The 12,277-nt window shown below is 35.1% G+C and overlaps 1 protein-coding gene across 3 annotated transcripts in view; it reads right to left on the bottom strand.

The window, feature by feature from the left end:
- Window positions 1–3,338: 3,338 nt before the first annotated feature.
- The window catches only part of SNX29 (sorting nexin 29), a 132,061-nt gene continuing 123,122 nt past the window's right edge, over window positions 3,339–12,277 (bottom strand). Inside the window, exons 21-22 of one of the 3 annotated variants that reach the window (XM_035339399.1) lie at window positions 4,537–4,573; window positions 3,850–3,983 (exon numbers count right to left, since the gene is read on the bottom strand). In XM_035339399.1, the coding sequence (XP_035195290.1) occupies window positions 4,555–4,573 (19 nt within the window). In that variant the 3' untranslated portion in view covers window positions 3,850–3,983; window positions 4,537–4,554. Of the gene's footprint in view, window positions 3,984–4,536; window positions 4,574–12,277 lie in introns of all 3 variants that reach the window. The other 2 variants (XM_035339398.1, XM_035339400.1) reach the window with 2 other exon arrangements.

Below are 12,277 nucleotides of genomic sequence, written 5' to 3'. Positions count from 1 at the left end.
TCTTCCTCTTTCTTTTAAATTCCACAGGTTTCTCTTGGGAATTATAAGCAGGTAACTGTATTTCTATCCACAGGTATAGATTATCTCTCCTCAGAATTACAAGATATTCTTGTAATTCTCCACAAGTGTGGAGGGGGGGTAGGCTGAACCTTTGAAATTGCAAGAAATTTATAGCAGAACTATGATTCTTGTCTGCTTTGAAGCAAAGAGAACATTCACGTCTGAAAGTACTAATAACTCATTCTGTTAACAAAATATCATTTTTTAAATCATTAATATGTCCTGACAGCCAGTATCAGTAGTTCACGTGGGGCTTACTGACTCTCATTTATTATTACCTTGCTGCTCTGAGTCAATCAACCCCATTTATTAGTAGGCTCTTATTAATTAATTTGACAGCTACCATGCAGATATCGCTCTATAAAACAAAACATTTTGTAATACAAAAAAATGTACCTTAGCAATGGGTCACAATTTTGAACCAATTATCTTTAATACCATTATGTCCTTTCTCTAAATACTTGTATTAATCCAGTCACGAAGGTTTATGACTTGTGGTAGGTTCTGTAAGATAGTATATATAATTTGATTACAACTATCACATCAACAATATATTCCATAAAAAAAGACTGGCTTTGAAACTATTAATCTTCCTAAGATGTGATTTAATGAACATATCAATTTAAGCCTTTATAACTTTGCCAATATCCTGCCTCATATAAACCTTGGAAATTTATTATAATTACTGAGAACTTGATTTAATGCAAAAGCAAAGCCAATACAATGCATTCTCTATAACAAATGACAAAAACTCTAAATAAATGAGGTTCTCAAAAAATACAGTTAAAATTTAACTAATACTAATACTGATAGACAATCACATCTGCAAAAGATGCAAGTCTTGCCTGCCCTGTATTTCTTAGAAACTTGTTCATTTTACATGTGATAAGGGAACAGCATTAAAATTAAAAAGTAATGCCATTTATTCTCACAATTTATTTTGACTAGTCATTAAAGGATCCAGATGACCAGCCCTAGAGTCCAAGTATGTCTAAAGATAAAACAGAATTGAAATGGAAACAATACTGCAAGTTTCTCCACAACAGGGATCAGACTGGCCTGAGTCCTCTATTCTGTGATTACAGAGATGTTCTAAGCAGCCAGCAAGAAGTGGTTGCACCCATCAACTCACTGTGCATAAGCCATAGAGCAGATATAAAGAATTTAAGAGCTCTCAGCTAGTACAAAAAAGAAATTAGACGTACAAAAATGGTAACTACATGCATGGCATTAGGTGACACAGGAGAAAGTGGTATGATCACTCAATTGGTAGAATCATTCCAACAGTTACATGTATTTTATAAAAGCAATATATCTATCCTGGGATTCTTAATAACAGCTGGTCATCTTTCGTCATCAGACTTCCCTAATTTTGATAAATAAATGAAAAAGTGGAACTTGTGACAGAGAATTAAGATTCTCAAAAAGAAAGGGCATTTTAGAATGTCCTGAGGTACTAAAAATGCAGGAATTAAATTAAGCTTCTGAGATTTTAGAGAAACCACAGATGAGCATTTAAATGGATTAGTAATGCACCCACTATGCTCTCTTGTATCACAAAGTGACAACTGCAGACTGTAATCTTAGTAGCTGATACACAATTCAGGTAAAGTTAATAAAGAACAATTTGTACACAGTAAACAAGTTTAGTATTTTTGTGTGATCTACATACATACATTAAATAATACAAGAAACAAGATAATGAGGAATGAAATAATTTTAAGAGCCAAATGTAGCGACAAGAAAAAGTTCTTCTAAGCAACTAAAAAGGAAAATTTAATTTAGGCTATGCTAAATGAGAATTCTTACCATTTGCAACTTTCTGAATAAGGAATCCTTTAACTTGTGAGTTATTTCCTGAAAATGAATACAGCCTCCTATGACAAACACAATCACAAAGTATACCACGCTACTATTTCTTTCAGATTTACTTGCAATTTGGTGTTAATAGATGTGTGTCATATTTCTACTAAACAAGGCTCTATTTTCTGAAAAATTAATTTTAAATTGTTTCAAAGTGGGACCATCATTAAAGCTACTTTTCCTTCCAACAAAGGCAAACTTGAACGTGTCAGCAGTGTATCAGACTGAAGAGTTTGGAGAGGTGTTAACTGACAAGATACTCACTTTCCTTCCTTCTACAATAAATGTCTTGTTGTAGTTTACACAAGACACCAATAATTATTCATCTTTTAATTAAAAAAAAAAAAAAATGGCTAGCTCCCAAGCTGCCCTTTTGGATTCTGAATTTTGTACCAGCCCACAGACACTACTTGCTGTATGTAATGAATCCCTACCTGAGAAGTGTCACAAAATGACTGGACCATGCTTGACTAAAGAATACACAATAGTCACAGGTCTGAAAAGCACAAGTTCCAGTTTGCCAGGACTTTTGATAGAGCATTGATGTAAAGAGTCTGTTATTAATCATCAGTTGTTGTTGGGGTGGCTTTTTTTTTTCTCTGCAAGGTAACATCAGATTTCGTGATCTACTGATGGGAGAATTTAATAAAATTAAGAGATAATAAAAGGACAGGATACACCAACTTAAGTTAACACTATCCATAAAAAAAAAAAAAAAAAAAAAAAAAAAAAAAAAACTTCTGAGAAGAAAGATGTTCTTACACAATGGAAAACCAGAATACGATTGATAGAAAATTTCTATGTGCATTGCTTAAACTTAATGAACAAAGGAAGATAGCTAACACCTAATTAACTGTCTATGGCAGTATAGCTAATGGGTGCTGAACTGGATTCCAGTTAATCCATCTCAGGACTTCCATCACTTGCAATAATTCTTGCCAATTTTTTTTTCAGTTAGTCTTGCAGCAGTACCATCACAGATTACTGTTCAGCGAGAGGTGATGGGTAACAGGCACTTTCATTACAGGCAATTCTTAATTATCACTATGTGAAAGAGTTTAAAAAAAGAGTAAGAATTCCAAAGTGCCCAGTTAATGATGAAGGACTGTTCTGTAACATCAGTGACAAATTAATAACAAAATATAACCCAAATCTTGAAAACACTTTTGTATCATGCTGATTTTGTATATACTTGTGGTGGTTTGTAGAAATTAATAATATTGCACCCAGCCTTATAGCAAGACTGAAATTTCACTAAAAATGATTACATTCTCTGATTTTAAAGAATTACTTCCCACAAATGAAAGCTATTGAGAACACCTAACTAGAAACATAGAAAAGCTATTTTTACACCTGTACTGTTTTTCCCTTGTCACCTACTTTGTCAAGTTTTTTTTTTTAAAAACCTTTGTGTATATCAGAGGTTTACAATAATAACTAAAAAAGTCTTTCTATTTACAAAAGGTAATAAATTAGTGAGGTTCTTTTAAGCACATCTTTCTGATATATTAAGTAGTAATAATCATAAGTGTTCTTTAAGGAAAATAAATTGTGGTGACACGATACCCATGTCTGGACCAGAAAAATGTACATGTAGAAAATGAGACAACACAATACAAACAAGGAATTCAGAAGAACATAACTTCAGAAGAACAAAGGAGAATATGTGCAATGCTTCAGAAAACAAACAAAATGCCTATCTGTTTACTGAGCCCCAGTGAAGAGCTCTCGTATTCTTTTTGAGAAAGTGATTACTGCCTTCCAAAGTATTTAATCAGGATATGACCCTTAGTTATGAATGTCTCTTTTCAGGATTTAAGTTGATGCAGCTGTAGTCTCTTCAGGAGTTTAAATTATAAATATAAGTTAGGAAGGAATCACAGAGCAACTTAAAGTACATGGTTCCAGCAATCACAATTACAAAAAAGGGTCAAAGATCACCGCTCTGAGGTTCCAGGCTTCGGGGCTCTCTTTGTTGGCTGCGAGACAGTTTAGGGAAGCGAGTAGTCACTCTCGAGCGGTTGATTTTGGTTACTGGTTCTCCAGAAGGTGGAATGTCACTAGGAAGAAAAGAAACAAAGACAGAAGTAACTAGTTTACGTTATATGCAAATTATTATGTTGTTATTCTCAACATGAAAAAAGCAGATGTTATGAGAGCCTGGCACATGACTGCAAAGTACAGCACACATCTTCAACTACACAGAATTGCATTCTTTCTACTGGTATCTCAAGTGTGAATTACAAATGGGCTCTTTCAGAAATGAGAACTAGTAGAACTTTCAATACTTTATGGAAGACTGCAAATTACAGGATAAAAGCGTATCTCTGTGGGTTGCAGTTCAGAAATGGTGGTATAAGCATTTTGAAGTGATAAAAGTAAAAGCAAAATAGACAAGAGCTTGCATGATGCTCTACTTAACAATCCTCTAATTATGGATGGATGTATCATTACATGATGAAGTGTATTAGCAATACATCCCTGTTGGGAATTCTTCAGTCTCTTCTGACCCACAACAGACTATAGCCTTAGATGAATGAGCCTTTTTGAAAAGACTCTGAGAAGAAATACATTAAGTTCAACAACAAGCAGTAACAGAAAATTCCAGCTTACCTAGGTGATATTCAGAGGCTATAGACTCCTCGGAAAACTACAGTATAAAGGGATAGCATTGTACTTTTGCCATTCTCTTAGAGGACTCCACATGGTTTTAGTTATGCTTCTTACATACAGATCAATAAATAAAACTAAATTTTGCATTTTGCAACTCAGCTAGGCAACAAAATTACACAGCATACAAAGTCAAATGTACTTTTATAATTAAAAAAGCCTGTAATACCTATCTTCAGAGTGAGTTAATAACAAGTCAATAGTGGAAGAATTGCTCTTCTGCAGATCTTGCCGTATTAAATAAATCCACATATATGATATATATATACATATATGTATATATTTAAAATCACTGAATTTACCCTGTGTGGTTCCGTTTTTCCTGCAGTGACTTTCCTCCCAGCTCAGACAGCCCTATAAAATCTGTAGGCACATGCAGGCTCCACTCAAGCACTTTGAACACCTTAGAGATCTTAGCAAAGCAAAGGCCTTAAACAAGTCCTGGGACTGAGTGGAAAATTCACTTGCAGGAAGCAGAGTACTTCTGAAAGACAGGGTAACTGTATCACTGGTAGCCATCAGCCTTGAAACTACAATGCCCACATTTGCTGCTATTTACTAAATAATAACAAAGCAGTACAGAGAAAAATGTGTCCAATTCAGACGTTAAATATTAACGTAAAACAATATGAGTATTTTTAATGACAGCGTATTTTACTTGTCTAGCTTTCCTCACAGAACAGTCTAAAGTAACAGTTAAAATAGTAAGTTAGATTTTTCTGAATTAAGATTCACGACACACATAATATTGAGTCTTCCTAGGTAACTAGGAATTGCTATACATGAAAAAACTGCATAAAACACCTGTGTGATACATCCTCATCTTCTTTAATAACAAGAATAATAATCTAGATCTTTAATTCTGTATTTTTCTTGTCAATAAAATCCAAGCTCTGCAATTAATTTACAATATGTTATTAATTCTTAGTTGCCAAGGAAAACAGGGCTTCCAAACCCAGTCCTATGACATGTTATTTTGAAACTCAACATTGCTATCTCAGATGCTGTAAAAAATTTTGATCATGTGAATCCAATTTCAGCTATGCTCATTATCATGGATGGCTTTCAGTAATGTGAATATCATTACTCATTATTTTTATACTATTTATTCTCTCATGTTTTCTATTTATTCTCTAGTGTTTATAAAACAGCATGGGGTAGTGGTTTCAGAGGGCTGTGATTTTGTATTAAATATGTATCTTTCAGAACATGTAAATATAAAAGCTTCTAAATATCAAATATACAATGAAATTAAAATATTTTTATTGGCTTATTGGACTTTTCTCTAAATAAATTACGTTAATTTGCCAGCAGGATGGACATTGCTGATAGTACTTTAGTTCTGTCAGGCTGACAGACATCTACTTTGTAGCTATATGGTAGTTTACATTGCAAAAGAAAGCACTTTGTTGTGTGCAATTACTATAATTTGGTGATTGCTTTTTTGAAAGTACATTTTAATACTTAAGCTCCTCCTGCTGGCACATCCACAAAATGACATTAGGGTCAGCCCAACGCTGAAGTCACTTCTCCCTTGTGGAAGAAAAATACCATTGAAAGAATAAAGTGCAAAAGATGCAAAATGAATTATCCTAAAAGGAAGAGATATGAACTAATATCCATCTGTATTCATAAGAATGGCTGAGGGAGTAAGATCATTCTAGGATAGCTGCATGAACACTGATTTATGTAAATAAATAAATAAAAATCGCAAGTAATTCTGCTAATTTAAATGATACTACTCCTAAACTAGATTTATCTAATAACCAAATTAGAGCTAATTTGTCTTAAATGTCTAAGCTAATTTTTATCATTACAATCCAAACTCTAAGACAAATAACTGTGTTACACAGATTTCCAGAAAGCAGTTTATAACCAAGGAATTAGATCTTCATGCATCCAGCACAAAAAGACAAACAAGAGCTGAAACTGAATTTCAGCTGTTGTTGGCCTGATCCATTTGCATGGAAATGGAGGTTGTATGATGACAGAAGGTTTAAAGTATTTAATAGAGAGAGAGAGAGAGAGAGAGAGAGAGAGAGAGAGAGTCATACATTACTAAGTATGTATCTTAAGGCCCTTTCATTCTTCCCTACTTCAAAAACTGATGCAAGAATTTGCCATCTAACTTCCTTATTTCAGCTCTATCTTTTTGCTCTGCAATTAAAATACAAACTTTCAACAAACACCCAGAAAGTGTAACAACTAAACTTGGGAAAAGAATGAACAACCCCCCTCAAAACCAATGGTAATAATGGAGGAGGGGAAGATTATTCTTCCACCTCTTCTGTCTATCATTACCAGATTTAACAATTCTGGTTCTGGCCTTGAGGTCAAATTATACTTATAGAGTCTCTGGCATTAAATGAGACACTTTTTCAAACTGCTGGACAGTTCGACAGGTCAGATATTCTATGAACTATTGGGCAGAAGTACGAGCACCTTAAGGCAATCCTACCAGTTCTTCCGGCAAATGCACGTGAAGATGAAATTGGAACACTTGTTCTCAATCTATTTTTACCAATTTGCATTTTGGACTGAGGAAAAAGGAATAAGCATACCTGCATGCAATGTCTTCAAAACCACTTTCTCATTCAGTGAAAGCAGTCTTGCAGTTAGTATTTTGGGGCATGATTTAGGGTTCACCCATAGCTGACAGTTTTATTCAGATTAAAATACAAATTTAAAATATGTAAATCTAAACCAGCGTGTAGTTATTTTAGAATAACTGCTCCAGAACAGCTACCCCCAGTAATAAGCACTTACTCTTCAAGTCTACATCTGATATCTGAGCTACACCACTTCAGTTTTAACATAATATTCTCCTTTTTATTCTATTACCTTCTTAGCCAATGAGACCCTAACAGGGTTTAATTTTCCAGGCTGAGTCTGGCAGGCATCTGGACACTTGCCAGGCATGAACCTGTTCAGCAGTGGAATGCTCAAGCACTAGAGGCTCTGCATTCTCACCTTGTCCCAGTCTGAAGAAAAAAGCATCCTGCTGAGAATCAATTCCGTCTTCCCACCAGGTCACTGTTTAGCTTTTAAGCATTCATGATTGATCTGCTCAGCGTTTGTTTGGATACCAATTCAGATGCATTGATTTTGTCTAGGTGTCAAGTTCTGCCTGAGGTGCATCTATAGAAAACAGCTTAAAATAACTGGTCTTTTTAATCAGCTTCTAATTTCTTCATACCCTTCATTCATTGGCTCTCCATGCATCAAAATGTAAAGCATGCTTTGTGTGCTTTTCTTTCCATGCACCTGGAACTGCAGCATTCTTTTAAATGACATCATGAACATTTACATAAAGAAATTTATTTCCCATCTCATTTTCTACTCTTCAAGATAAAATTAGAGAGAGAAGTAAAAATAAAGTAACATGCCTGAAATTGGAAATACTTTCGTAACAGTCTGAAATTGCAATAGGATATAGAAGCAATAAGCACATCCTGGGAGCGCAGAAAAGCTCAGGATCAGGTTGTTCACATATCTCACGTGGAAATGCATCTCTGGAGACAGTCATGATCCTAGCTTTGCCTGAGTTGTATTAAACACAGCTCATGAAGAAAAACATCAGCAGGCAGATAAATTTGATGCCTTTTTGTTAACAGTTTGTGTGATTCATATTTTCATTTGTCATGATAGTCGAATTGCTGGTTAAAATCCCAATACTTAATGTGGTAAACTTGATTCAGACAGCAGGCCTCCTCAAAAAGGTAATATTAAACAAGGCTTATACTACATGATGAGGTCCTTATTAAAAAAGTGTTAAGTAATTCTGATCTGCCAATACACACTTCAGCACCTTCTTCTGCCAGCTACAATCATCTCTAACAATTGTTTAGTGACACTATTAACTAAGACTCCGACTTCATCAAATCATTTTGTACACTTTAGTAACTCCTGTTAGTCTGGCTAATATATTTGTTTCCAATTGCTGAAGTGTAAAAATAATTGGAGCCACATTCCTATCATCATTTCCAATTCTGCAGAAAGGAAATACAACTATTAATGAGAAGCAGTGATCTTCATCTATTAATACAAATGACTGGGCTGCGAAGTTTAAATAGTCAACTCTTTACAGAAGAAATAGAACAACACGGTTAAGATAATCCCTCTATAGTGCAATTTGGCATTGAAATTCCTGAAGACAGTCTATTAGAGCAAAGTTGTCAAGTTAAAACAATTATTAAAATTATTAAAACAATTCCCTTCAAGATTAGAACTGAATTGACCAAGAAATGAAAAACATTTATTCTAATATTCTATCCAACTGCTTTATTAACATGCAGCTCCTTCTACTTCAAAATACACACTTCTACAACAAAATACAGTATTCAGACTATATTCAATCTCTTCTTGCTGTGAAATAATTTCCAACTCGTAATCATGCTTAAATTTGTTATAATCCAAATGATCCTAACTTGAACATTCTCATGCTACAAATGAGCTTCCATATCAGCACAAAGATTTTCTTCATAAACATCATCTGCATTGATACTTGATTTTTTTCTGTAAACCATGACACTTTACAGAATTCTGGTGATCAGACATATTTTCTTCCACTGACTTTACTTTGAATTTGGCATACCAAAATACTAATTGTCCAGTGAATGTTTAGAATGCATCAGTAACAATCTATAAAATGAGTAATACCCATGTCTAATTTTGGATGGCACACACACTCTTTCATTCAGGAAATGCTCAGAACCCTACAAGAATGACCTTTCACCAGTTAACATCTGAGTACCTAACATGTATTACATCTGGGAGTGGTTATTTTAGCTGGAGTACCACTGAAAATGGAAAATAATGAGTAAATACAGTTCTGAAGTAAATGATCCCTTCACAACTAACTAGAAAGCCACAAATCAAAAATCAACGAACATGCATATAAGAGAAAGTTCACTATAATGTACTATTTATTTATATTAATATAATTATTTTGTGTATTGCAATGATTAGTTAAAGATGGCAAGTTCAGCTACTCCATGCATTTTCACCTAGGAAACAGCATTCTTCTCTACGGGGGTTAGCCGAATTTGAGTAAGCATTACAATCTATCACTTCTCAGTGAAGGGTAATTGAATGAACAAATGGTTTAGAAGCAGGACCAGGACATGTTCCAAGGTTGTTCATATAAAAGATGGGATTCATTTTCAGAAGAACAGTAAATATCTGGATTTGCTTTTTCCTGTTAGTCCTGTAATTATCTTTAAGGTAAGCAGAGAAAGATCTAGGATACATTTTTATCAAAAATCACTGAGGTAACTAAAAACAGAAGACCTGCATCAGGATTCACAATGCCTCATGTACATGAAAATAAACAGAGTAAAACTCCTGTTTGACGAGTAGCAATTTCAGTGTGCTGAGACAGCAGTGCTTTACAGGGAGACTAGCCAGACACCTCCTCCTCCATATTCACAAGTTGTTTGCGTTGAAAAGTGACACAGAGACAACTTTAATTACCAAATTAGCTTCTAAACAGCCCATGATCAATACGTTTGGCATTGGAAGTAACAACAGAAAGCTTACGGGAAGTGTGTTCTCAGACTCTAGCATATACGAAGCCAGTAAAAGGCATTACATATTTACCACTCTAACCTACACACCTCTTATTTACCCAGAAAAAAAAAAAAAAAAAAAAAAAAAAAACACCTTCCATCTTTCATGCCAAGTGGTGAAAAAAGAGAGACTTACCAGCTCTTCTAATTTGCCTAATTGTGCCAATAGCATAAGGAGGAAGAATCTTAAAACTTGGAAAGTTTCTTCCTACCTGTCCATTCTTACCATTGCTACCGAGCTCACTAATATACTTAGAGTAGTTTCAGTGAAAACCTGGTTCCTATTTCTGATGCACTTCACCACATCTGACTTTTAACGTGCAACACCACATAGCCTAGCCTCGTGGGGGACGATGCTCTGAGACCTGAGGGCTGGCAGCACTGCAGCAGTTACTGGTTTCCCATCCTGGAATCCTGCCACCTACATTTCCCTGTAGAGAAGCTTTGTGCCTTCCATGTTCCTTGACTCTTCTTGACTTCAAATTCAGCCAGGCAAGAATATTTGCCCACAAGCAGAAACACTTACACTTTTCAGGATAGTTTAAATAGTCGCCATGGGAATAACGTAACTTAGCTGTCTTTGCATAGAGTTCTGCCTGTAAACTGCCCATCATAAAAAGGCACCTGCACAAATTGCTATGTTTATTTTATTTTCAAAAACAAAACCCGTCTTTTAAAATTACCATAACAGCAAATGGAATTATAAAGAAAAGTTGTGATCAATACATTGTGTTTATCTCCCAAGAAAGTGCTTGAGTTTTAATTGCTCCATCAAGTTAAGAGGTATCAGCTGTTTTTCTCAAATATTTTTCATTTCTCATGAAGATTACACCATGACATTAATATAGGCAATGAGGCAGAAGAGAGCTGACATGACCATTCTCATGGCACATCTAGACGTCCCTGAAACATCATAATGTTTCTGGAAGATATGCTACCAATAACAAAAAGTGAAGAACAGTGCTTTATAGCAGTTGCTTTTTTTTTTTTTTTTCCATTTTTTAAAATACTAAGTGCAAGTTCCTGAAGCCCAACCAGAAGCTTGATACTAATAGTGATTCATGACCTAAAAACTCGAAAATATAGAATGTCTTCACCTCAATCTTTGAGAGCTTTTTGATTGTTCTTAATTTTAGACTATTATTTTTAGTTTCCCTAAGCTAAAATATTTCAAATTGAGTTGGATAGCACATAGAAATAGAGCACCTGCAGCTGGAAACAATCACAGAGAGGGATTTGAGAATCGGCGTACTGAAATTAAACGTGTATTCTCCAAATAAACAAAAGTAATCAAGATGGGAAAATATGTAAATAAAGTACAGAATTGAGTACTGTCAACAGAATAACAAGGGAAATGCTGACTTTGTTCTTGGTAATGAAGACAAGGACTAATGTTTATATTTCATCCAACACAGAAAAGGAAGCTAATCAAAGAAGGTATGATGCTGCCTGGTAAATAACACTGGGAGCCAACTTGGGATGCAACGTTCTTGTTGGATTAGAGAAAAACTAAACAGACAGCAGGCAGGCCAGCATAGAGAAGACCACAGTAATCAGCAACCAAATCAGATTTTCTGTTTAGTCAGATTTCAATTATTTTCTCTGTAAGAAAGAAACAAAATGGCAAACATAGCCCCCACACCCCAATTTTATTTTTTTTAACCCATGACTCCAGATGAGGTTAACACGAAGCAAAATCTGCTGCCATCTCCAGTAGGAGTTAAACACACAGTACCTTGCTGACCATGAGCTCCTGAAGTTCCAGTGCAGTTCTCCAGGTATCATCAGATTCAGTACCTTTACAAAGTAAATCATCTCGGTCCCTCTCTAATGCAGGTGCAACTTTGCCAAGGTGTTTAAAATAAAAATAAATGAACTGCAATTTAGGACAACGGTCATCACGTGACTCATGTTGCTGGCAGCTGTTTAAGTGCAACGCCATTGCTGGAGTGCATCTGCACAGCCACTGGGCAGGAGCAGCCTGGGGGTTGCTCAATGTTCCATTTCTCAGCTACGTGAAGAAGCTCGTTCTTAGCTACATAAAGTAGCAGCAGAAATGGGCTGCTGCCCATCTAGATTTGATCCATAAGGAAGTTATGGGATCTCTAGAAAGTCAC

Source organism: Oxyura jamaicensis, chromosome 14 (genome assembly GCF_011077185.1).
Source record: "Oxyura jamaicensis isolate SHBP4307 breed ruddy duck chromosome 14, BPBGC_Ojam_1.0, whole genome shotgun sequence".
In the NCBI taxonomy this organism is placed as follows: Eukaryota; Metazoa; Chordata; class Aves; order Anseriformes; family Anatidae; genus Oxyura; species Oxyura jamaicensis.
The sequence above is the reverse complement of the archived record's forward strand: the minus strand, read 5'-3'. Positions and strand labels throughout refer to the sequence as shown.